The 22923-nt window shown below is 45.1% G+C and overlaps 1 protein-coding gene and 31 non-coding genes across 34 annotated transcripts in view; 1 reads left to right on the top strand and 31 right to left on the bottom strand.

The window, feature by feature from the left end:
* Positions 1 to 22507, top strand: part of osbpl1a (oxysterol binding protein-like 1A) — a 54474-nt gene extending 31967 nt beyond the window's left edge. For all 3 annotated transcript variants that reach the window (XM_086089895.1, XM_086089893.1, XM_086089894.1), the window contains 10 exons: positions 14344 to 14478; positions 14563 to 14660; positions 15734 to 15916; positions 15994 to 16101; positions 16366 to 16455; positions 18951 to 19077; positions 20054 to 20161; positions 20425 to 20548; positions 20709 to 20799; positions 22003 to 22507. In XM_086089895.1, the coding sequence (XP_085946021.1) occupies positions 14344 to 14478; positions 14563 to 14660; positions 15734 to 15916; positions 15994 to 16101; positions 16366 to 16455; positions 18951 to 19077; positions 20054 to 20161; positions 20425 to 20548; positions 20709 to 20799; positions 22003 to 22105 (1167 nt within the window). In that variant the 3' untranslated portion in view covers positions 22106 to 22507. The remainder of the gene's footprint in view (positions 1 to 14343; positions 14479 to 14562; positions 14661 to 15733; positions 15917 to 15993; positions 16102 to 16365; positions 16456 to 18950; positions 19078 to 20053; positions 20162 to 20424; positions 20549 to 20708; positions 20800 to 22002) is intronic.
* trnap-ugg (transfer RNA proline (anticodon UGG)) lies at positions 547 to 618 on the bottom strand. The gene has a single exon. It is a non-coding gene; the product is annotated as a tRNA-Pro (tRNA).
* trnap-agg (transfer RNA proline (anticodon AGG)) lies at positions 704 to 775 on the bottom strand. Its single transcript has one exon. It is a non-coding gene; the product is annotated as a tRNA-Pro (tRNA).
* On the bottom strand, positions 1346 to 1417 carry trnap-ugg (transfer RNA proline (anticodon UGG)). The gene has a single exon. It is a non-coding gene; the product is annotated as a tRNA-Pro (tRNA).
* trnap-agg (transfer RNA proline (anticodon AGG)) lies at positions 1832 to 1903 on the bottom strand. Its single transcript has one exon. It is a non-coding gene; the product is annotated as a tRNA-Pro (tRNA).
* trnap-agg (transfer RNA proline (anticodon AGG)) lies at positions 2779 to 2850 on the bottom strand. The gene has a single exon. It is a non-coding gene; the product is annotated as a tRNA-Pro (tRNA).
* trnap-ugg (transfer RNA proline (anticodon UGG)) lies at positions 2944 to 3015 on the bottom strand. Its single transcript has one exon. It is a non-coding gene; the product is annotated as a tRNA-Pro (tRNA).
* On the bottom strand, positions 4064 to 4135 carry trnap-agg (transfer RNA proline (anticodon AGG)). Its single transcript has one exon. It is a non-coding gene; the product is annotated as a tRNA-Pro (tRNA).
* On the bottom strand, positions 4386 to 4457 carry trnap-cgg (transfer RNA proline (anticodon CGG)). Its single transcript has one exon. It is a non-coding gene; the product is annotated as a tRNA-Pro (tRNA).
* On the bottom strand, positions 5028 to 5099 carry trnap-cgg (transfer RNA proline (anticodon CGG)). The gene has a single exon. It is a non-coding gene; the product is annotated as a tRNA-Pro (tRNA).
* On the bottom strand, positions 5671 to 5742 carry trnap-cgg (transfer RNA proline (anticodon CGG)). Its single transcript has one exon. It is a non-coding gene; the product is annotated as a tRNA-Pro (tRNA).
* On the bottom strand, positions 5992 to 6063 carry trnap-ugg (transfer RNA proline (anticodon UGG)). The gene has a single exon. It is a non-coding gene; the product is annotated as a tRNA-Pro (tRNA).
* trnap-ugg (transfer RNA proline (anticodon UGG)) lies at positions 6149 to 6220 on the bottom strand. Its single transcript has one exon. It is a non-coding gene; the product is annotated as a tRNA-Pro (tRNA).
* Positions 6618 to 6689, bottom strand: trnal-aag (transfer RNA leucine (anticodon AAG)). Its single transcript has one exon. It is a non-coding gene; the product is annotated as a tRNA-Leu (tRNA).
* On the bottom strand, positions 7260 to 7331 carry trnap-agg (transfer RNA proline (anticodon AGG)). The gene has a single exon. It is a non-coding gene; the product is annotated as a tRNA-Pro (tRNA).
* On the bottom strand, positions 7416 to 7487 carry trnap-agg (transfer RNA proline (anticodon AGG)). Its single transcript has one exon. It is a non-coding gene; the product is annotated as a tRNA-Pro (tRNA).
* Positions 8226 to 8297, bottom strand: trnap-ugg (transfer RNA proline (anticodon UGG)). Its single transcript has one exon. It is a non-coding gene; the product is annotated as a tRNA-Pro (tRNA).
* On the bottom strand, positions 8383 to 8454 carry trnap-ugg (transfer RNA proline (anticodon UGG)). Its single transcript has one exon. It is a non-coding gene; the product is annotated as a tRNA-Pro (tRNA).
* trnap-agg (transfer RNA proline (anticodon AGG)) lies at positions 8852 to 8923 on the bottom strand. The gene has a single exon. It is a non-coding gene; the product is annotated as a tRNA-Pro (tRNA).
* trnap-agg (transfer RNA proline (anticodon AGG)) lies at positions 9503 to 9574 on the bottom strand. The gene has a single exon. It is a non-coding gene; the product is annotated as a tRNA-Pro (tRNA).
* Positions 9660 to 9731, bottom strand: trnap-ugg (transfer RNA proline (anticodon UGG)). Its single transcript has one exon. It is a non-coding gene; the product is annotated as a tRNA-Pro (tRNA).
* trnap-agg (transfer RNA proline (anticodon AGG)) lies at positions 9816 to 9887 on the bottom strand. Its single transcript has one exon. It is a non-coding gene; the product is annotated as a tRNA-Pro (tRNA).
* On the bottom strand, positions 10293 to 10364 carry trnap-agg (transfer RNA proline (anticodon AGG)). Its single transcript has one exon. It is a non-coding gene; the product is annotated as a tRNA-Pro (tRNA).
* Positions 10458 to 10529, bottom strand: trnap-ugg (transfer RNA proline (anticodon UGG)). Its single transcript has one exon. It is a non-coding gene; the product is annotated as a tRNA-Pro (tRNA).
* Positions 10771 to 10842, bottom strand: trnap-agg (transfer RNA proline (anticodon AGG)). Its single transcript has one exon. It is a non-coding gene; the product is annotated as a tRNA-Pro (tRNA).
* trnap-cgg (transfer RNA proline (anticodon CGG)) lies at positions 11257 to 11328 on the bottom strand. Its single transcript has one exon. It is a non-coding gene; the product is annotated as a tRNA-Pro (tRNA).
* trnap-cgg (transfer RNA proline (anticodon CGG)) lies at positions 11735 to 11806 on the bottom strand. Its single transcript has one exon. It is a non-coding gene; the product is annotated as a tRNA-Pro (tRNA).
* On the bottom strand, positions 11891 to 11962 carry trnap-agg (transfer RNA proline (anticodon AGG)). The gene has a single exon. It is a non-coding gene; the product is annotated as a tRNA-Pro (tRNA).
* Positions 12056 to 12127, bottom strand: trnap-ugg (transfer RNA proline (anticodon UGG)). Its single transcript has one exon. It is a non-coding gene; the product is annotated as a tRNA-Pro (tRNA).
* Positions 12212 to 12283, bottom strand: trnap-agg (transfer RNA proline (anticodon AGG)). Its single transcript has one exon. It is a non-coding gene; the product is annotated as a tRNA-Pro (tRNA).
* On the bottom strand, positions 13141 to 13212 carry trnap-agg (transfer RNA proline (anticodon AGG)). The gene has a single exon. It is a non-coding gene; the product is annotated as a tRNA-Pro (tRNA).
* Positions 13792 to 13863, bottom strand: trnap-ugg (transfer RNA proline (anticodon UGG)). The gene has a single exon. It is a non-coding gene; the product is annotated as a tRNA-Pro (tRNA).
* Positions 22508 to 22923: the final 416 nt, after the last annotated feature.

Below are 22923 nucleotides of genomic sequence, written 5' to 3'. Positions count from 1 at the left end.
CAACCTCCTTACTTGTCACATCGGCCACCATGTGGCAATTATCATCAAAAAGGGAAATCCTTGAGAAGAGGGCTTGTTCGGTATTTGAACCCAGGAACTCTCGCACCAAAAGCGAGAATCATACCCCGAGAACAACAAGCCATGAAGGAACTTCGATGACCTCCTTACTTGTCACATCGGCCACCATGTGGCAATAATCAGCGAAAAGGTTGGTAAGGGAAATCCTTCAGAAGAGGGCTTGTCCGGGATTTGAACCCAGGAACTCTCGCATCCAAAGCGAGAATAATATGCCTAGACCAACAAGCCATGAAAGAACTTCCATGACCTCCTTACTTGTCACATCGGCCACCATGTGGCAATAATCAGCAAAAAGGGCATTCCTTCAGAAGAGGGCTTGTCCGGGATTTAAACCCGGGACCTCTCGCACCCGAAGCTAGAATCATACGCCTAGACCAACAAGCCATGAAAGAACTTCCACAACCTCCTTACTTGTCACATGGGCCACCATGTGGCAAATATCAGCAAAAAGGGATATCCTTCAGAAGAGGGCTTGTCCGGGATTTGAACCCGGGACCTCTCGCACCCAAAGCGAGAATCATACGCCTAGACCAACAAGCCATTAAAGCGCTTCTACAACCTCCTTACTTGTCACATGGGCCACCATGTGGCAATTATCAGGTGAAAAGGGGAATCCTTCAAAAGAGGGCTTGTCCGGGATTTGAACCCGGGACCTCTCACACCCTAAGCGAGAATCATACGCCTAGACCAACAAGCCATGAAAGAACTTCCATGACCTCCTTACTTGTCACATGGGCCATCATGTGGCAATAATCAGCAAAAAGGGTGGGGAGGGTAATCCTTCAGAAGAGGGTTTATCCGGGATTTGAACCCAGGACCTCTCGCACCCGAAGCGAGAATCATACACCTAGACCAACAAGCCATGAAAGAACTTTCACAACCTCCTTACTTGTCACATGGGCCATCATGTGGCAATAATCAGCAAAAGGGGTGGGGAGGGAAATCCTTCAGAATAGGGTTTGTCCAGGATTTGAACCCGGGACCTCTCGCACCTGAAGCGAGAATCATACGCCTAGACCAACAAGCCATGAAAGAACTTCCACGACCTCCTTACTTGTCACATCGGCCACCATGTGGCAATTATCAGCGAAAAGGGCATTCCTTCAGAAGAGGGCTTGTCAGGGATTTGAACCCGGGACCTCTCGCACCCGAAGCGAGAATCATACGCCTAGACCAACAAGCCATGAAAGAACTTCCACAACCTCCTTACTTGTCACATGGGCCACCATGTGGCAAATATCAGCAAAAAGGGAAATCCTTCAGAAGAGGGCTTGTCCGGGATTTGAACCCGGGACCTCTCGCACCCAAAGCAAGAGTCATACGCCTAGACCAACAAGCCATGAAAGAGCTTCCACAACCTCCTTACTTCTCACAAGGGCCATCCTGTGGCAATAATCAGCGAAAAGGATGGTAAAGGAAATCCTTCAGAAGAGGGCTTGTCCGGGAATTGAACCCCGGACCTCTCGCACCCAAAGTGAGAATTTCACCCCTAGACCAACAAGCCATGATTGAACTTCCATGACCTCCTTACTTGTCTCAAGGGCCACCATGTGGCAATTGACAGCAAAAAGGGCCGGGAGGGAAATCCTTGAGAAGAGGGTTTGTCCGGGATTTGAACCCGGGACCTCTTGCAACCTAAGCGAGAATCATACGCCTAGACCAACAAGCCCTGAAAGAACTTTCACAACCACCTTACTTGTCACATGTGCCACCATGTGGCAATTATCAGCGAAAAGGTAAATCCTTCAGAAGAGGACTTGTCCGGGATTTGAACCCAGGACCTCTCGCACCCTAAGCGAGAATCATACGCCTAGACCAACAAGCCATGAAATAACTTCCACAATGTACTTACTTGTCACATCGGCCACCATGTGGCAATTATCAGCAAAAAGGGAAATCCTTGAGAAGAGGGCTTGTTCGGTATTTGAACCCAGGAACTCTCGCACCCAAAGCGAGAATCATATGCCTAGACCAACAAGCCATGAAAGAACTTCCATGACCTCCTTACTTGTCACATTGGCCACCATGTGGCAATAATCAGCAAAAAGGGCATTCCTTCAGAAGAGGGCTTGTCCGGGATTTAAACCCGGGACCTCTCGCACCCGAAGCTAGAATCATACGCCTAGACCAACAAGCCATGAAAGAACTTCCACAACCTCCTTACTTGTCACATGGGCCACCATGTGGCAAATATCAGCAAAAATGGAAATCCTTCAGAAGAGGGCTTGTCCGGGATTTGAACCCGGGACCTCTCCCACCCAAAGCGAGAATCATACGGCTAGACCAACAAGCCATGAAAGGGCTTCTACAACCTCCTTACTTGTCACATGGGCCACCATGTGGCAATTATCAGGTGAAAAGGGCAATCCTTCAAAAGAGGGCTTGTCCAGGATTTGAACCCGGGACCTCTCGCACCCTAAGCGAGAATCATACGCCTAGACCAACAAGCCATGAAAGAACTTCCATGACCTCCTTACTTGTCACATCGGCCATCATGTGGCAATAATCAGCGAAAAGGATGGTAAAGGAAATCCTTCAGAAGAGGGCTTGTCCGGGATTTGAACCCGGGACTTCTCGCAACCAAAGCGAGAATCATACGCCTAGACCAACAAGCCATGAAATAGCTTCCACAACCTCCTTACTTGTCACAAGGGCCACCATGTGGCAATTATCAGGCGAAAAGGGCAATCCTTCAAAAGAGGGCTTGTCCGGGATTTGAACCCGGGACCTCTCGCACCCTAAGCGAGAATCATACGCCTAGACCAACAAGCCATGAAAGAACTTCCATGACCTCCTTACTTGTCACATCGGCCATCATGTGGCAATAATCAGTGAAAAGGGTGGGGAGGGAAATCCTCCAGAAGAGGGCTTGTCCGGGATTTGAACCCAGGACCTCTCACACCCAAAGCGAGAATCATTCCCCTAGACCAACAAGCCATGAAAGAACTTCCACGACCTCCTTACTTGTCACATGGGCCACCATGTGGAAATTATCAGCGAAAAGTTAATTCCTTCAGAAGAGGGCTTATCCGGGATTTGACCCCGGGACCTCTCGCACCCTAAGCGAGAATCATACGCCTAGACCAACAAGCCATGAAAGAACTTCCATGACCTCCTTACTTGTCACATCGGCCATCATGTGGCAATAATCAGCAAAAAAGGTGGGGAGTGAAATCCTTCGGAAGAGGGCTTGTCCGGGATTTGAACCTGGGACCTCTCGCACCCAAAGCGAGAATCATACGCCTAGACCAACAAGCCATGAAAGAGCTTCCACAACCTCCTTACTTGTCACAAGGGCCACCATGTGGCAATTATCAGGCAAAAAGGTCAATCTTTCAAAAGAGGGTTTGTCTGGGATTTGAACCCGGGACCTCTCACACCCTAAGCAAGAATCATACGCCTAGACCAACAAGCCATGAAAGAACTTCCATGACCTCCTGACTTGTCACATCGGCCATCATGTGGCAATAATCAGCGAAAAGGATGGTAAAGGAAATCCTTCAGAAGAGGGATTGTCCCGGATTTGAACCCTAAACCTCTCGCACCCAAAGCGAGAATCATACCCCTAGACCAACAAGCCATGAAAGAACTTCCACGACCTCCTTACTTGTCACATCGGCCACCATGTGGAAATTATCAGCGAAAAGTGAATTCCTTCAGAAGAGGGCTTATCCGGGATTTGACCTCGGGACCTCTCGCACCCTAAGCGAGAATCATACGCCTAGACCAACAAGCCATGAAATAACTTCCACAACCTCCTTACTTGTCACATCGGCCACCATGTGGCAATTATCATCAAAAAGGGAAATCCTTGAGAAGAGGGCTTGTTCGGTATTTGAACCCAGGAACTCTCGCACCAAAAGCGAGAATCATACCCCGAGAACAACAAGTCATGAAGGAACTTTGATGACCTCCTTACTTGTCACATCGGCCACCATGTGGCAATAATCAGCGAAAAGGTTGGGGAGGGAAATCCTTCAGAAGAGGGCTTGTCCGGGATTTGAACCCGGGACCTCTCGCACCCTAAGCGAGAATCATACGCCTAGACCAACAAGCCATGAAAGAACTTCCACAACCTCCTTACTTGTCACAAGGGCCACCATGTGGCAATTATCAGGTGAATAGGGCAATCCTTCAAAAGAGCGCTTGTCCGGGATTTGAACCCGGGACCTCTCGCACCCTAAGCGAGAATCATACGCCTAGACCAACAAGCCATGAAAGAACTTCCATGACCTCCTTACTTGTCACATGGGCCATCATGTGGCAATAATCAGCGAAAAGGTTGGGGAGGGAAATCCTTCAGAAGAGGGCTTGTCCGGGATTTGAACCCGGGACCTCTCGCACCCGAAGCGAGAATCATACGCCTAGACCAACAAGCCATGAAAGAACTTCCACAACCTCCTTACTTGTCACATGGGCCACCATGTGGCAAATATCAGCAAAAAGGGAAATCCTTCAGAAGAGGGCTTGTCCGGGATTTGAACCCTGGACCTCTCGCACCCTAAGCGAGAATCATATGCCTAGACCAACAAGCCGTGAAAGACCTTTCACAACCTCCTTACTTGTCACATGTGCCACCATGTGGCAATTATCAGCGAAAAGGGAAATCCTTCAGAAGAGGACTAGTCCGGGATTTGAACCCGGGACCTCTCTCACTCTAAGCGAGAATCATACGCCTAGACCAACAAGCCATGAAAGAACTTTAATGACCTCCTTACTTGTCACATTGGCCATCATGTGGCAATACTCAGCGAAAAGGGTGGGGAGGGAAATCCTTCAGAAGAGGGTTTGTCCGGGATTTGAACCCGGGATCTCTCGCACCCGAAGCGAGAATCATACGCCTAGACCAACAAGCCATGGAAGAACTTCCATGACCTCCTTACTTGTCACATGGGCCATCATGTGGCAATAATCAGCGAAAAGGGTAGGGAGGGAAATCCTTCAGAAGAGGGCTTGTCCGGGATTTGAACCCGGGACCTCTCGCACCCGAAGCGAGAATCATACGCCTAGACCAACAAGCCATGAAAGAACTTCCACAACCTCCTTACTTGTCACCTGGGCCACAATGTGGCAAATATCAGCAAAAACGGAAATCCTTCAGAAGAGGGCTTGTCCGGGATTTGAACCCGCGACCTCTTGCACCCTAAGCAAGAATCATACGCCTAGACCAACAAGCCATGTTAGAGATTCCACAACCTCCTTACTCTTCACAAGGGCCACCATGTGGCAATTATCAGGTGAAAAGGGCAATCCTTCAAAAGAGGGTTTGTCCGGGATTTGAACCCGGGACCTCTCGCACCCTAAGCGAGAATCATACGCCTAGACCAACAAGCCATGAAAGAACTTTAATGACCTCCTTACTTGTCACATTGGCCATCATGTGGCAATACTCAGCGAAAAGGGTGGGGAGGGAAATCCTTCAGAAGAGGGTTTGTCCGGGATTTGAACCCGGGATCTCTCGCACCCGAAGCGAGAATCATACGCCTAGACCAACAAGCCATGAAAGAACTTCCATGACCTCCTTACTTGTCACATGGGCCATCATGTGGCAATAATCAGCGAAAAGGGTGGGGAGGGAAATCCTTCAGAAGAGGGCTTGTCCGGGATTTGAACCCGGGACCTCTCGCACCCGAAGCGAGAATCATACGCCTAGACCAACAAGCCATGAAAGAACTTCCACAACCTCCTTACTTGTCACATGGGCCACCATGTGGAACTTATCAGCGAAAAGGGCATTACTTAAGAAGAGGGCTTGTCCAGGATTTGAACCCGGGACCTCTCGCACCCTAAGCGAGAATCATACGCCTAGACCAACAAGCCATGAAAGAACTTCCTTGACCTCCTTACTTGTCACATCGGCCATCATGTGGCAATAATCAGCGAAAAGGATGGTAAAGGAAATCCTTCAGAAGAGGGCTTGTCCGGGATTTGAACCCAGGACCTCTCGCACCCAAAGCGAGAATCATACGCCTAGACCAACAAGCCATGAAAGAGCTTCCACAACCTCCTTACTTGTCACATGGGCCACCATGTGACAATTATCAGGTGAATAGGGCAATCCTTCAGAAGAGGGCTTGTCCGGGATTTGAACCCGGGACCTCTCGCACCCAAAGCGAGAATCATACGCCTAGACCAACAAGCCATGAAAGAGCTTCCACAACCTCCTTACTTGTCACATCGAACACCATGTGGAAATTATCAGCGAAAAGGGAAATCCTTCAGAAGAGGGCTTGTCCGGGATTTGCGCCCGGGACCTCTCGCACCCAAAGCGAGAATCATACGCCTAGACCAACAAGCCAAGAAAGAGCTTCCACAACCTCCTTACTTGTCACATGGGCCACCATGTGGCAATTATCAGCAAAAAGGGAAATCCTTCAGAAGAGGGCTTGTCCGGGATTTGAACCCGGGACCTCTCCCACCCTAAGCGAGAATCATACGCCTAGACCAACAAGCCATGAAAGAACTTTCACAACCTCCTTACTTGTCACATGTGCCACCATGTGGCAATTATCAGCGAAAAAGGGAAATCCTTCAGAAGAGGACTTGTCCGGGATTTGAACCCGGGACCTCTCGCACCTTAAGCGAGAATCATACGCCTAGACCAACAAGCCATGAAAGAACTTTAATGACCTCCTTACTTGTCACATTGGCCATCATGTGGCAATACTCAGCGAAAAGGGTGGGGAGGGAAATCCTTTAGAAGAGGGTTTGTCCGGGATTTGAACCCGGGATCTCTCGCACCCGAAGCGAGAATCATACGCCTAGACCAACAAGCCATGAAAGAACTTCCATGACCTCCTTACTTGTCACATGGGCCATCATGTGGCAATAATCAGCGAAAAGGGAAATCCTTCAGAAGAGGGCTTGTCCGGGATTTGAACCCTGGACCTCTCGCACCCGAAGCGAGAATCATACGCCTAGACCAACAAGCCATGAAAGAACTTCCACAACCTCCTTACTTGTCACATGGGACACCATGTGGAACTTATCAGCGAAAAGGGCATTACTTAAGAAGAGGGCTTGTCCGTGATTTGAACCCGGGACCTCCCGCACCCTAAGCGAGAATCATACGCCTAGACCAACAAGCCATGAAAGAACTTCCTTGACCTCCTTACTTGTCACATCGGCCATCATGTGGCAATAATCAGCGAAAAGGATAGTAAATGAAATCCTTCAGAAGAGGGCTTGTCCGGGATTTGAACCCGGGACCTCTCGCACCCTAAGCGAGAATCATACGCCTAGACCAACAAGCCATGAAAGAGCTTCCACAACCTCCTTACTTGTCACATCGGCCACCATGTGGCAATTATCAGCAAAAAGGGAAATCCTTCAGAAGAGGGCTTGTCCGGGATTTGAACCCGGGACCTCTCGCACCCTAAGCGAGAATCATACTCCTAGACCAACAAGCCATGAAAGACCTTTCACAACCTCCTTACTTGTCACATGTGCCACCATGTGGCAATTATCAGCGAAAAGGGAAATCCTTCAGAAGAGGACTTGTCCGGGATTTGAACCCGGGACCTCTCTCACTCTAAGCGAGAATCATACGCCTAGACCAACAACCCATGAAAGAACTTTAATGACCTCCTTACTTGTCACATTGGCCATCATGTGGCAATCATGTGGCAATACTCAGCGAAAAGGGTGGGGAGGGAAATCCTTCAGAAGAGGGTTTGTCCGGGATTTGAACCCAGAATCTCTCGCACCCGAATCGAGAATCATACGCCTAGACCAACAAGCCATGAAAGAACTTCCATGACCTCCTTACTTGTCACATGGGCCATCATGTGGCAATTATCAGGTGAAAAGGGCAATCCTTCAAAAGAGGGCTTGTCTGGGATTTGAACCCGGGACCTCTCGCACCCTAAGCGAGAATCATACGCCTAGACCAACAAGCCATGAAAGAACTTCCACAACCTCCTTACTTGTCACATGGGCCACCATGTGGAACTTATCAGCGAAAAGGGCATTACTTAAGAAGAGGGCTTGTCCAGGATTTGAACCCGGGACCTCTCGCACCCTAAGCGAGAATCATACGCCTAGACCAACAAGCCATGAAAGAACTTCCTTGACCTCCTTACTTGTCACATCGGCCATCATGTGGCAATAATCAGCGAAAAGGATGGTAAAGGAAATCCTTCAGAAGAGGGCTTGTCCGGGATTTGAACCCGGGACCTCTCGCACCCAAAGCGAGAATCATACGCCTAGACCAACAAGCCATGAAAGAGCTTCCACAACCTCCTTACTTGTCACATGGGCCACCATGTGACAATTATCAGGTGAATAGGGCAATCCTTCAGAAGAGGGCTTGTCCGGGATTTGAACCCGGGACCTCTCGCACCCAAAGCGAGAATCATACGCCTAGACCAACAAGCCATGAAGGAGCTTCCACAACCTCCTTACTTGTCACATCGAACACCATGTGGAAATTATCAGCGAAAAGGGAAATCCTTCAGAAGAGGGCTTGTACGGGATTTGCGCCCGGGACCTCTCGCACCCAAAGCGAGAATCATACGCCTAGACCAACAAGCCAAGAAAGAGCTTCCACAACCTCCTTACTTGTCACATGGGCCACCATGTGGCAATTATCAGCAAAAAGGGAAATCCTTCAGAAGAGGGCTTGTCCGGGATTTGAACCCGGGACCTCTCCCACCCTAAGCGAGAATCATACACCTAGACCAACAAGCCATGAAAGAACTTTCACAACCTCCTTACTTGTCACATGTGCCACCATGTGGCAATTATCAGCGAAAAAGGGAAATCCTTCAGAAGAGGACTTGTCCGGGATTTGAACCCGGGACCTCTCGCACCCTAAGCGAGAATCATACGCCTAGACCAACAAGCCATGAAAGAACTTTAATGACCTCCTTACTTGTCACATTGGCCATCATGTGGCAATACTCAGCGAAAAGGGTGGGGAGGGAAATCCTTTAGAAGAGGGTTTGTCCGGGATTTGAACCCGGGATCTCTCGCACCCGAAGCGAGAATCATACGCCTAGACCAACAAGCCATGAAAGAACTTCCATGACCTCCTTACTTGTCACATGGGCCATCATGTGGCAATAATCAGCGAAAAGGGTGGGGAGGGAAATCCTTCAGAAGAGGGCTTGTCCGGGATTTGAACCCTGGACCTCTCGCACCCGAAGCGAGAATCATACGCCTAGACCAACAAGCCATGAAAGAACTTCCACAACCTCCTTACTTGTCACATGGGACACCATGTGGAACTTATCAGCGAAAAGGGCATTACTTAAGAAGAGGGCTTGTCCGTGATTTGAACCCAGGACCTCCCGCACCCTAAGCGAGAATCATACGCCTAGACCAACAAGCCATGAAAGAACTTCCTTGACCTCCTTACTTGTCACATCGGCCATCATGTGGCAATAATCAGCGAAAAGGATAGTAAACGAAATCCTTCAGAAGAGGGCTTGTCCGGGATTTGAACCCGGGACCTCTCGCACCCTAAGCGAGAATCATACGCCTAGACCAACAAGCCATGAAAGAGCTTCCACAACCTCCTTACTTGTCACATGGGCCACCATGTGACAATTATCAGGTGAATAGGGCAATCCTTCAGAAGAGGGCTTGTCCGGGATTTGAACCCGGGACCTCTCGCACCCAAAGCAAGAATCATACGCCTAGACCAACAAGCCATGAAAGAGCTTCCACAACCTCCTTACTTGTCACATGGGCCACCATGTGGCAATTATCAGCAAAAAGGGAAATCCTTCAGAAGAGGGCTTGTCCGGGATTTGAACCCGGGACCTCTCGCACCCTAAGCGAGAATCATACTCCTAGACCAACAAGCCATGAAAGACCTTTCACAACCTCCTTACTTGTCACATGTGCCACCATGTGGCAATTATCAGCGAAAAGGGAAATCCTTCAGAAGAGGACTTGTCCGGGATTTGAACCCAGGACCTCTCTCACTCTAAGCGAGAATCATACGCCTAGACCAACAAGCCATGAAAGAACTCTAATGACCTCCTTACTTGTCACATTGGCCATCATGTGGCAATACTCAGCGAAAAGGGTGGGTAGGGAAATCCTTCAGAAGAGGGTTTGTCCGGGATTTGAACCCAGAATCTCTCGCACCCGAAGCGAGAATCATACGCCTAGACCAACAAGCCATGAAAGAACTTCCACAACCTCCTTACTTGTCACATGGGCCACCATGTGGAACTTATCAGCGAAAAGGGCATTACTTAAGAAGAGGGCTTGTCCGGGATTTGAACCCGGGACCTCTCGCACCCTAAGCGAGAATCATACGCCTAGACCAACAAGCCATGAAAGAACTTCCTTGACCTCCTTACTTGTCACATCGGCCATCATGTGGCAATAATCAGCGAAAAGGATGGTAAAGGAAATCCTTCAGAAGAGGGCTTGTCCGGGATTTGAACCCGGGACCTCTCGCACCCAAAGCGAGAATCATACGCCTAGACCAACAAGCCATGAAAGAGCTTCCACAACCTCCTTACTTGTCACATGGGCCACCATGTGACAATTATCAGGTGAATAGGGCAATCCTTCAGAAGAGGGCTTGTCCGGGATTTGAACCCGGGACCTCTCGCACCCAAAGCGAGAATCATACGCCTAGACCAACATGCCATGAAAGAGCTTCCACAACCTCCTTACTTGTCACATGGGCCACCATGTGGCAATTATCAGCAAAAAGGGAAATCCTTCAGAAGAGGGCTTGTCCGGGATTTGAACCCGGGACCTCTCGCACCCTAAGCGAGAATCATACTCCTAGACCAACAAGCCATGAAAGACCTTTCACAACCTCCTTACTTGTCACATGTGCCACCATGTGGCAATTATCAGCGAAAAGGGAAATCCTTCAGAAGAGGACTTGTCCGGGATTTGAACCCAGGACCTCTCTCACTCTAAGCGAGAATCATACGCCTAGACCAACAAGCCATGAAAGAACTTTAATGACCTCCTTACTTGTCACATTGGCCATCATGTGGCAATACTCAGCGAAAAGGGTGGGTAGGGAAATCCTTCAGAAGAGGGTTTGTCCGGGATTTGAACCCAGAATCTCTCGCACCCGAAGCGAGAATCATACGCCTAGACCAACAAGCCATGAAAGAACTTCCATGACCTCCTTACTTGTCACATGGGCCATCATGTGGCAATAATCAGCGAAAAGGGTGGGGAGGGAAATCCTTCAGAAGAGGGCTTGTCCGGGATTTGAACCCGGGACCTCTCGCACCCGAAGCGAGAATCATACGCCTAGACCAACAAGCCATGAAAGAACTTGCACAACCTCCTTACTTGTCACCTGGGCCACAATGTGGCAAATATCAGCAAAAAGGGAAATCCTTCAGAAGAGGGCTTGTCCGGGATTTGAACCCGCGACCTCTTGCACCCAAAGCAAGAATCATACGCCTAGACCAACAAGCCATGTTAGAGATTCCACAACCTCCTTACTCTTCACAAGGGCCACCATGTGGCAATTATCAGGTGAAAAGGGCAATCCTTCAAAAGAGGGCTTGTCCGGGATTTGAACCCGGTACCTCTTGCACCCTAAGCGAGAATCATACGCCTAGACCAACAAGCCATGAAAGAACTTTAGTGACCTCCTTACTTGTCACATTGGCCATCATGTGGCAATACTCAGCGAAAAGGGTGGGGAGGGAAATCCTTCAGAAGAGGGCTTGTCCGGGATTTGAACCCGGGACCTCTCGCACCCGAAGCGAGAATCATACGCCTAGACCAACAAGCCATGAAAGAACTTCCACAACCTCCTTACTTGTCACATGGGCCACCATGTGGAACTTATCAGCGAAAAGGGCATTACTTAAGAAGAGGGCTTGTCCGGGATTTGAACCCGGGACCTCTCGCACCCTAAGCGAGAATCATACGCCTAGACCAACAAGCCACGAAAGAACTTCCTTGACCTCCTTACTTGTCACATCGGCCATCATGTGGCAATAATCAGCGAAAAGGATGGTAAAGGAAATCCTTCAGAAGAGGGCTTGTCCGGGATTTGAACCCGGGACCTCTCGCACCCAAAGCGAGAATCATACGCCTAGACCAACAAGCCATGAAAGAGCTTCCACAACCTCCTTACTTGTCACATGGGCCACCATGTGGCAATTATCAGCAAAAAGGGAAATCCTTCAGAAGAGGGCTTGTCCGGGATTTGAACCCGGGACCTCTCGCACCCTAAGCGAGAATCATACTCCTAGACCAACAAGCCATGAAAGACCTTTCACAACCTCCTTACTTGTCACATGTGCCACCATGTGGCAATTATCAGCGAAAAGGGAAATCCTTCAGAAGAGGACTTGTCCGGGATTTGAACCCGGGACCTCTCTCACTCTAAGCGAGAATCATACGCCTAGACCAACAAGCCATGAAAGAACTTTAATGACCTCCTTACTTGTCACATTGGCCATCATGTGGCAATACTCAGCGAAAAGGGTGGGGAGGGAAATCCTTCAGAAGAGGGTTTGTCCGGGATTTGAACCCAGAATCTCTCGCACCCGAAGCGAGAATCATACGCCTAGACCAACAAGCCATGAAAGAACTTCCACAACCTCCTTACTTGTCACATGGGCCACCATGTGGAAAGGGCATTACTTAAGAAGAGGGCTTGTCCAGGATTTGAACCCGGGACCTCTCGCACCCTAAGCAAGAATCATACGCCTAGACCAACAAGCCATGAAAGAACTTCCTTGACCTCCTTACTTGTCACATCGGCCATCATGTGGCAATAATCAGCGAAAAGGATGGTAAAGGAAATCCTTCAGAAGAGGGTTTGTCCGGGACCTCTCGCACCCAAAGCGAGAATCATACGCCTAGACCAACAAGCCATGAAAGAGCTTCCACAACCTCCTTACTTGTCACATGGGCCACCATGTGACAATTATCAGGTGAATAGGGCAATCCTTCAGAAGAGGGCTTGTCCGGGATTTGAACCCGGGACCTCTCGCACCCAAAGCGAGAATCATACGCCTAGACCAACATGCCATGAAAGAGCTTCCACAACCTCCTTACTTGTCACATGGGCCACCATGTGGCAATTATCAGCAAAAAGGGAAATCCTTCAGAAGAGGGCTTGTCCGGGATTTGAACCCGGGACCTCTCGCACCCTAAGCGAGAATCATACTCCTAGACCAACAAGCCATGAAAGACCTTTCACAACCTCCTTACTTGTCACATGTGCCACCATGTGGCAATTATCAGCAAAAAGGGAAATCCTTCAGAAGAGGACTTGTCCGGGATTTGAACCCAGGACCTCTCTCACTCTAAGCGAGAATCATACGCCTAGACCAACAAGCCATGAAAGAACTTTAATGACCTCCTTACTTGTCACATTGGCCATCATGTGGCAATACTCAGCGAAAAGGGTGGGTAGGGAAATCCTTCAGAAGAGGGTTTGTCCGGGATTTGAACCCAGAATCTCTCGCACCCGAAGCGAGAATCATACGCCTAGACCAACAAGCCATGAAAGAACTTCCACGACCTCCTTACTTGTCACATCGGCCATCATGTGGCAATAATCAGCGAAAAGGATGGTAAAGGAAGTCCTTCAGAAGAGGGCTTGTCCGGGATTTGAACCCCAGACCTCTCGCACCCTAAGCGAGAATCAGACGCCTAGACCAACAAGCCATGAAAGAACTTCCATGACCTCCTTACTTGTCACATCGGCCATCATGTGGCAATAATCAGCGAAAAGGATGGTAAAGGAAGTCCTTCAGAAGAGGGCTTGTCCGGGATTTGAACCCGGGACCTCTCACACCCAAAGCGAGAATCATACGCCTAGACCAACAAGCCATGAAAGAACTTTAATGACCTCCTTACTTGTCACATGGGCCATCATGTGGCAATAATCAGCAAAAAGGGTGGGGAGGGAAATCAATCAGAAGAGGGCTTGTCCGGGATTTGAACCCGGGACCTCTCGCACCCAAAGCTAGAATCATACGCCTAGACCAACAAGCCATGAAAGAGCTTCCACAACCTCTTTACTTGTCACATGGGCCACCAAGAGGGTTTGTTCGGGATTATTTTTCTTGTAATACAGATTAATTTACTGCTTGTGTTAAATAAATAAATAATGAGAAGAGGACATTGGAAAAAATAACAATATTGGGATGGAGGGTGCTCACAAATGGATTATTTTTCTAAATGGTTCAGCCCTAATTGAAAAGTCAAAACTGTGACTAACACTAATAAGCATTTTCATCCAAAAGACTAAAAGTAAGATGGCCGCCAAAAGCAACACTACTTAATGAACCTCCCCGGCATGGCTTCCAGGAGCTCTCCAAGATCGCCATGCCTGTGATCTTCAACGAGCCGCTCAGCTTCCTGCAGCGTCTGACCGAGTACATGGAGCACACGTACCTCATCCAGCAAGCCAACGTTGCCATGGACTCCCTTGACAGGATGAAGGTAAAGCAAAAAAAGAACCCGAAACATACAAATCCTGGCTTCAATAGAAATACGTTGTTGATTCTGCAACTTTTTTCCTGTCAGTGTGTAGCGGCCTTTGTGGTGTCCGCCGTGGCGTCGCAGTGGGAGAGGACGGGCAAGCCCTTCAACCCGCTGCTCGGAGAAACCTACGAACTGGTCAGGTGAGTGAAAAGCAAGTTTACTTAGTGTGAACTCTGGACCTGTTACGTTGACCCCAAAGATGTGATTCTATTTCACAAGTTTAGATAGATGAACAAAAATACAATATCTGTAGTTAATTGATAATTTTCAGTGGTTTGTAAGACATGACACATAATTAACAACAAGAACAGAGACAAAGATTGGTCTCCAACTCCAGTAATAATCGGGGGTTTTTCCGACAAGGCAGGCCGTCGATGACAAGGCAAAGCAGCTTTGTTTATATGGCACATTTCATATTCAAGGTGCTTCACATAGTTTAAAAATACAACATTCGAAGGTATTTGCAATGAAAAGAATTTAAGACATTTAAAAGCAAAGGGGAAAAACGAGAAGCTTTAGGACATTTAAAAGCAAGAGTAGTTGCTTTTTCACATTATGTTAGCATTAAGCTAGCAGACATTCGCTATCTATATTAATTATTATTAATAATATTCATATATTTATATTATATATTAATATAATTATTATATTAATATTTTGGTATTTTAATATGCAATATTTGACTTTAAGTTGTTTGAAAGTTTATAATCACCGTAGTATCTTTGCTAATTCACATTAGCCGGTCTATGGCGTTTCACATTGTATGTTAGCATTAAGCTAGCAGACTTTCGCTATCTGGTTTCTATGAGCATTTTTTTTCATAATCACCATAGCATATTAGCTAATTCACGTTAGCCAGTAGTTTGTATGTTAGCTTTAAGCTAGAGGACTTCTGATATCTTTAATTCTCAAAAAAAATATATATAAAAAAAAGCTGTTTGTGCCTCTTATTTTGAAAAAAAAAGCATTTCTATTCGTCAAAGTGATGTTAATACGATAGTCTACCATTTCTTGATAGCAAGAGAATTAAAGCAGGCTCTGAGAATCATACAGGTGGGTCTGGAACATGTTTATTAATAAAAATCAAGTTTTCATGAATACCAAATCAAAGTCTTGTGGAGTATTTTCATAAGCAGACCTCAAGTCCTAAAATTGGCAACTCAAGTCATGTGACTGGAGTAGCCCTCTCTCTGCTTTATTGTCATCAATACAGGGAGGACCTGGATTTCCGGCTCATATCGGAGCAGGTGAGCCATCACCCTCCCGTCAGCGCCTTCCACGCCGAGGGCCTCCGACAGGACTTTGTCTTCCATGGCTCCATCTACCCTAAACTCAAGTTCTGGGGGAAGAGTGTGCAAGCCGAGCCCAAAGGAGTTCTCACGCTGGAGCTGCCTAAGTGAGGACCTGTGAAATATACCACCACGTCCGTTCGCTTTGAAATGTGATGCTAAAAGGTTTTGGCGTGGCGTGCAGGCACAACGAAGCATACACGTGGACCAATCCCACGTGCTGCGTGCACAACATCATTGTGGGCCAGCTGTGGATTGAGCAGTATGGAACTGTGGAGGTCATCAACCACAAGTACGAGGATTTCATCGATTGATAATGAAGACGGGTTTCTCCTTAGTTAGTAGTTCTGACGTACAGATGCTAGTGCTAGTGCTAGTGCTAATGCTAACCGCAACACCAGCACCTCAAGTGAATCAAAGTACAGTACCAGCCACACCTTGGATATGTTTTCATTTGTATCATTATTATTATTATTATTATTTATTATTGTTATTATTGTTATTATTATTATTATATCCGGTTAGTGCTTTATGCGCTTTTTTTCTGTTTATGCAGAACTGGTGAAAAATGCTACCTCAACTTCAAGCCATGTGGCCTTTTTGGCAAAGAACTGCACAAAGTTGAAGGGTACATACTGGACAAAAGGTACATACACAAATCAATGTTTAATATTGTGTTGTTTAACTCATTCACTGCCATTTGACGGATATAGACGTCAAAAAATTATTTGAACTATTTCTATTAGTTTAACATTTTTTTCCACTTTTGTTAACAAGAATAGAAAAATCGAGAAAAAAATGGTTGTACATTTAGAACAGATATAAAATTTGTGATTAATCGTCATGCAATGAATTACAATTTTAAAAAAAATAATCGCCTGACGCCTCTAATTTTTACTGATCTTTTCTCTTTTTTTCCCCCCCCCAAAAAGATTATTTAAAAAAATGTCTTGGTTTTCATGTTCTTGTTAACAAAAGTGGAAAAAAAATGTTAAACTAATAGAAATAGTTTAAATGAATTTTTGACGTTTATAGGCGTCAATGGCAGTGAATGAGTTAATTGCCATCGTATGCATATCTGACAACTTCCATACATTTGAAAGTATCCATCTTTTTTTAAATTCAACTGTCAAGCAAACCAGATTCTAAATCAATGTCGAACAGCTTGCTGTTTAATTGCCGCCATTTACAAAATGATCTGAAAAGCGTCCTTTTCATCATCTCTTTAATCACTCTTCATCATTCCGTGTGTACTTTCATTATTTCCGAACCCTTGTGCATAGTGGGAAGTACCGTTGTCATCACTCTTGCTTTCAAGTGATTCAGATTAAAGACTTTGCAGCAAGCGCATCATGTGTCCACCTGGTTCCTATAAAAAACAAATCAAAATATCCTCATCCTTCATTATATTTCCAAACCAGAATGATATCATATTCTTTAAGCATACTTTACCAAAATTATTTGTAAATCAAAACCCTGCGACGTGAAGTGCTTTTGGCTGAATTCCATTTGCAGAGCATATTATTAATTAAAGGTTCCCCCACAATTAATCAATCATTTGACTTGAAATGCAGCTCTCCGACGTCACGAGCTGAATTAAATTCCGCAGTAGCAAAAAAGGCAACCAAGTGGGATTAAAGAGGAGCGCGACAAAAACGTGGAGCAGATGGCTCATTGGAGAACGTGAGATAACATGAGATTTTCGGGGAGGCTTTGCGCAGCATTAAAAGCCGGTGACAGTGATACTGCCACTTAGTGTGTAATTTGTGATATTACTTGGCGAGGGGCGAGGCGTACACACGCCGACACACACGGCCAACAAATGCTGATAAGGGCACGTGTTTTGTGTTGACTAGTAGTCACCTTCTGGTAGGAAAACGAGCAAAAATTATGACTGTGTGTGAAAAAAGACGGCAAACTACTCATGCTGCATTTCCCTAAAAAGAAGACAAACTATTGATGTTGCACTTTTTAAAAATGAAGAAAAACTCAAAATAATCCAACTACTTACTCCAAAAGAAGACACACTGATGATTTTTGCAATTTAAACTATTTATGTTAGCCAAAAAGAAGATTACTACTAATGTTACATTTTTGATAAAACAGAGGCAAACACTAAGTTTGCACGTTCGTAAAAATAAAAACTGTTGATGCTGGGCTTTCCTAAAAAAAAAAGACAAACTAGTCTGTTGTACTTTCCTGAATAAAATATAAACTATCGATGTTCCACTTTTCCAAAATGACGTAATGCTTTCTTTCCTAAAGAGAAGACAAACTAATGAATGGTGGTGTACTTTCCAAAAGAGGGAACAGACAACATATGTTGCCCTTTCCTAAAAAGAAGAAAAGTTATTGATTTTTCATTTTGTTCCAAAAGAAGACAAATGATTGATATTACATTATCCTAAAAATAAGAAAACAAAATTTGTTACACCTTCCTAAAAATAAAGACAACCTATTGATGCTGCACTTCCCTAAAAAGAAAACAAACCATTGATTTTGCACTTTTTTGAAATGAAGAAAAACTATTGCTGTCGCACCTTCCTAAAAAGAGACAAACTATTGGATGTACTTATCCAAAAACAAGAGAAACTACTGAATGTTTAACTTTACTAAAAAGAAGACGAGCAATTTATGTTCCAATTTCCTCAAAATAAGACAGAACGGTTGATGTTGCATAGTTGTAAAAAAAATTAAAAAAAATTTTAAAAAAAAGGACAAACAGGTCATGTTATACTTTCTTAAAGAGAAGACAAACTAAAATGTTGCACTTTCCTAAAATGAAGAAAAACTCTTGATTTTGTTCATGTAAAGAAGATGAGTGCAATTCAATTTCCAAACTGCAGGAAAGGCAGCCAACAAGGAAAGTAACAAAACCGACCAGCGGATGGCTCATTGAGGAAGGCCAGAACAGCTGGCTTCTATTATTTGTAATTGTTTTTTTAACACAGTTGACTGTGAGACCACAGCTAAATGCACATTTTGCAATATTCCTTGGCGAGAGCCACAAATGCTGATAAAGACAGTTGTGTTGTGTTTCCTTGTCACCGCTTGGCAAGAAAACAAGCAAAAGTAATGAATTTGTGTGCGCGCGTGTGTTTGTGTGCATGCGCTTGTGCGTTTCAATTTCGCACACAAAAGCAAAAAGAAGCTATGCGCGCTGTACGGCAAGTGGACCGAGTGTTTGTACGTCATCGATCCTGCTGCCCTGGAGGCTCACAGGAAAAGTGACAGCAAAGGAGCAGAAGGCAAAAATGCCAGCAGAAAGGTAACAACTGCACTGCATTACCGGGACTATAACTATCTTAGAAAGCCTTTATTAAAATTCCATTCTTATTCAGATTTTTTGGAATGGTAGTGTTGGCAAATAAAACATACGAGAAACAAGTGCAAATGATTGATGCTCTAGCCATATTGCTGCCCCATAAACAAACACAGTGGAGCGCAACCTCTGGCTAGCAGGCAATCTATTGATGTTACACTTTCCGAAAAAGAAGACAAATATGCAGTTGTGGTTATGTTTTATTAAAAAAGAAGACAAACCGATTGATGTTATACTTTGTTAAAAAGAAGACGTTTTACTGCTGTTGCGCTTTCCTAAAAAGAGGACAAAGTACTGATTTGCACTTCCCTAAAAAGAAAACTAACTACAGTACTGATATAGTGCTTTCCAAAAGAGAAGACAACCTATCATTGTACCTTTCTGAAAAGAAGATAAACGATTGATTTGTACTTTCCGAAAGACAAGGCAAACTATTTATGTTGCACTTTCTTAAAAAGAAGACAAATGCCTGATTTTGTACTTTCTTAAATAGAAGACAAACTACTCTTGTTGCCCTTTCCGAAAAAGAGGACAACATATTGACTTGCACTTCCATAAAGAGAAGACAAACTACTGATGTAGTGCTTTCCAAAAGAGAAGACAACTTATTATTCTACATTTCCAAAGAGAAGACAAATTATTGATTTGCATTTTCCTAAAAAGAAGACAGACTACTTTTGGAGGCTACTGTTGATGGTGTGCTTTCTTAAAAAGAAGAAAAGCGACTGTGATTGTACTTTCCTTACAAGAAAACAAGCAATTGATGTTGCACTTCGCTAAAAATAAGACAAAATATTGATGTTGCACTTCCCTAAGAAGAAGACAAAAAAATATATATTCATCTCTAAAATTACCTGAGATAGGGAGTTGAACTCTGTAAAACTTGGATGGAAGTCCTGGAAAAGTTTCACATCATGTCCAGGTTAGCAGTGAGGATGACGCTCCCTCTCAAGCGCCCGACAGCGTGGACGTGATTCCCGGCAGCAAGCTACTGTGGAGGAGCGCCCCCCGGCCGGCCAACTCCGCCCAGGTAGACTTGGAAAACACACTACCACTTAAACCTAAAATTGGTACGCTGATTCCAAAATTGCATTGAGTTTATGGCATGCCAAGATGATTCTCCACAGCGTAACCGCCAGCTAAGCAAAATTCCCCTGATTAGCTGTAGTAAGACTGTAGTAAGAAGAGCTGATTACGATAGGACTCATCGATTTCAAACTCAATTTTATTTTTATTTTTTTTTAATTAATTTTTTGTTAAATATGCTAACCTTGCTCCCTCACCTGATGGCAGATGTACAGCTTCACGTCCTTCGCCATGCAGCTGAACGAGCTTCACGAGGACATGGAAGGCGTCCTTCCTCGGACGGACTGCAGGATGAGGCCCGACATTCGAGCCATGGAGAACGGCGACATCGGTAACGATTCGTATTGAGCGCCGCGTGTGTGTAGTAAATGAATCATCTTTGAGGCTCTGAGACAGCTAAGTATATTTTTAAGATATTACATGGTGTGAAAAGTTTGCTAGCCACTGTTTTTTTTTTTTTAGAATTCATACTCTTGTTATTGTTCCCACAGACTTGGCCAGCGAGGAGAAAAAAAGACTGGAGGAGAAGCAGAGGGCGGCCCGCAAAAAAAGCTCCAAAATGGACGACGAGTGGAAGACAAGGTGAGTCAGTTGAATGAAAACTTCGTCTCTGAATGCTCCACTTAACAAACACTCTCGAATTCAAGTGAAGTCTTTTATTTGGGGCATCAATGGGCACTGGCTGTCTTTGTTAATGACAAGACGGATCCGTCGGAGGCCGCGTCCTTATCGTCTGATCGTTGATAGTCAGTGTCCACTCTCGTTCGCGTCTGTTTAATGTGCTAAGATGAGCTGCCATTTTGTGTTAATTATTCGCACTGAAAGCATCTTTGGAGGAGTAATTTTTGGCAATGTGCTCGTTCTCTTTCTTCCTCAAGTTGTATGGAAAGGTTAATTAGGCTCTCAGGGTTCAAATATGACGCTTTGTCCCGGAGATTGTTTGCTTAGCTCGCAAAGAAGGACGTAGCTAGCCTTTAGCTACAGAATTAACGTCACAAAATTAATGTTCAATTGTTTGATATATATATATATATATAATTATTTTTTTTTAATCAATTAGTAATTATAGTGTGAAAAACAAAAATTTGAAAGTAAGGCCACCCCCCAAAAAAGCAAAGCATTACTTTTCTATTATACAGAGCTATGGTCTGTATAAATGAAGCTCCTCCCCTTAATTAAAAAATAATAATAATAAGTTTGATTTTCAGCGCTTGGCCTCGCAAATAGCGAGCGTTGACTGTAAATCTTTCCTCCAATTAGTTTGTTGCTTCAAACACTTGAGCTAAATGAATGTTTATTTCTCCCTCCTTGTCTGTTTTGCGCTGGCGCACTTGGCCCAAGGTTAGATTTTGACGTCTACGTGCTCAACATGCGCAATAGGATAACACCAAAAATAATTGAAAGAAAAGCCTTTCATATCCTCCGCGCGGAGATATCATCTTGAAATGTGTCCTCCCGCTCTTGTTGAGAGGGGCTCGACGGGGGGGCCGGCGAACGATGTGCTTTTATCGTTCATCTGCTCTACTTTTTATCAAGTGATGCCACCTCCTCTCGCCAATAATATTCCTCTGCTTGGTGTGCTTTAAATGCAACATTCCAAAACAAACCGTTCATTCAACTAATCCAAGGCGTATTTTTTGCTCACTGAACCGGGGGTTGATGGATCTCGCCAGCAAGTGTGTGCATCACAGCGGGCTGACTATTTGTATATAAGCAATTCAAAAGGGAATTTTTTTTATTCCATGTCGTTAGTCTTACTACTCGCATACTTGTCTTGGGTGTCAGGTGGTTCCAGCAGGGCCCCAACCCACACACCGGCTCCCAGGACTGGATTTGCACTGGCGGATACTGGGACAGGAAGTATCCTCATCTACCAGACATTTACTAGAATGCTCCGCAAGCAATACGCACACATGAACTGTGGCCTTCCAACTGTTTTGACATTCAAGAAGTGTGCGTACAAATGTCAGTGTATCTGAAGGCGTTTAAACAAACGTTCATCATGGTCGACTTTTAGCTTGTGTGCATGTGTGTGTGTGTGTGTGTGTGTATTGGTTTTAATAGGCTGTTGTCTAAATATTTGAAAATTCCTGAAGTTCTTGTTTGTCAAGTATAAACACGCCGAGCCGTCAACAAGCTTGATTTGCTAAGCTACAAAAAGCACGTTACATTTCCATGTGTAGAAAAAAAGAGCAATATGATTATGTACTGACACTAATTGATCACTTTGTGTATCGCCTACCTGTAAAAATTGAAAGACACCAAATATATGAAATGTATCCAAAAGTTTTGACCACCTCACTTCCTGAACTTTGAACTCGCTGTGCTTTTCTTACAAATATTCTTTTTTAATTTGGGTAAAATTGGTTTCATTCTAGACTCAATATTTGAAAAGTTTTCCCCCAGATGACATAATTTATCAATTTTTTGGACAATATGCTAAACAGATGGATGGCGCCAGATGAAGGCGGCTTTAAGTTTTGTGTGTTGGCAGAGAAGAAGAACCAGGAGTGAAGTTTGATGACTCAAATAACTCCACAAGGTCATTACTAAACCAGCCAATTTAAATCCCTGACTTTCATTCAGCAGCATGAAATTTTGTCACAGGATGTCCACCATTTTGGTGTAAAGCAGCCATTTTAGGCTCAATTTATGCATGTTTTATGCCATAGCTGCCCAAAAATAACATAGTTGGTAATCACCAAA

This window comes from Leptonotus elevatus, chromosome 11 (assembly GCF_054856555.1).
Source record: "Leptonotus elevatus isolate MCC_2025b chromosome 11, RoL_Lele_1.0, whole genome shotgun sequence".
In the NCBI taxonomy this organism is placed as follows: Eukaryota; Metazoa; Chordata; class Actinopteri; order Syngnathiformes; family Syngnathidae; genus Leptonotus; species Leptonotus elevatus.
This window is presented reverse-complemented; position numbering and strand designations above follow the sequence as displayed.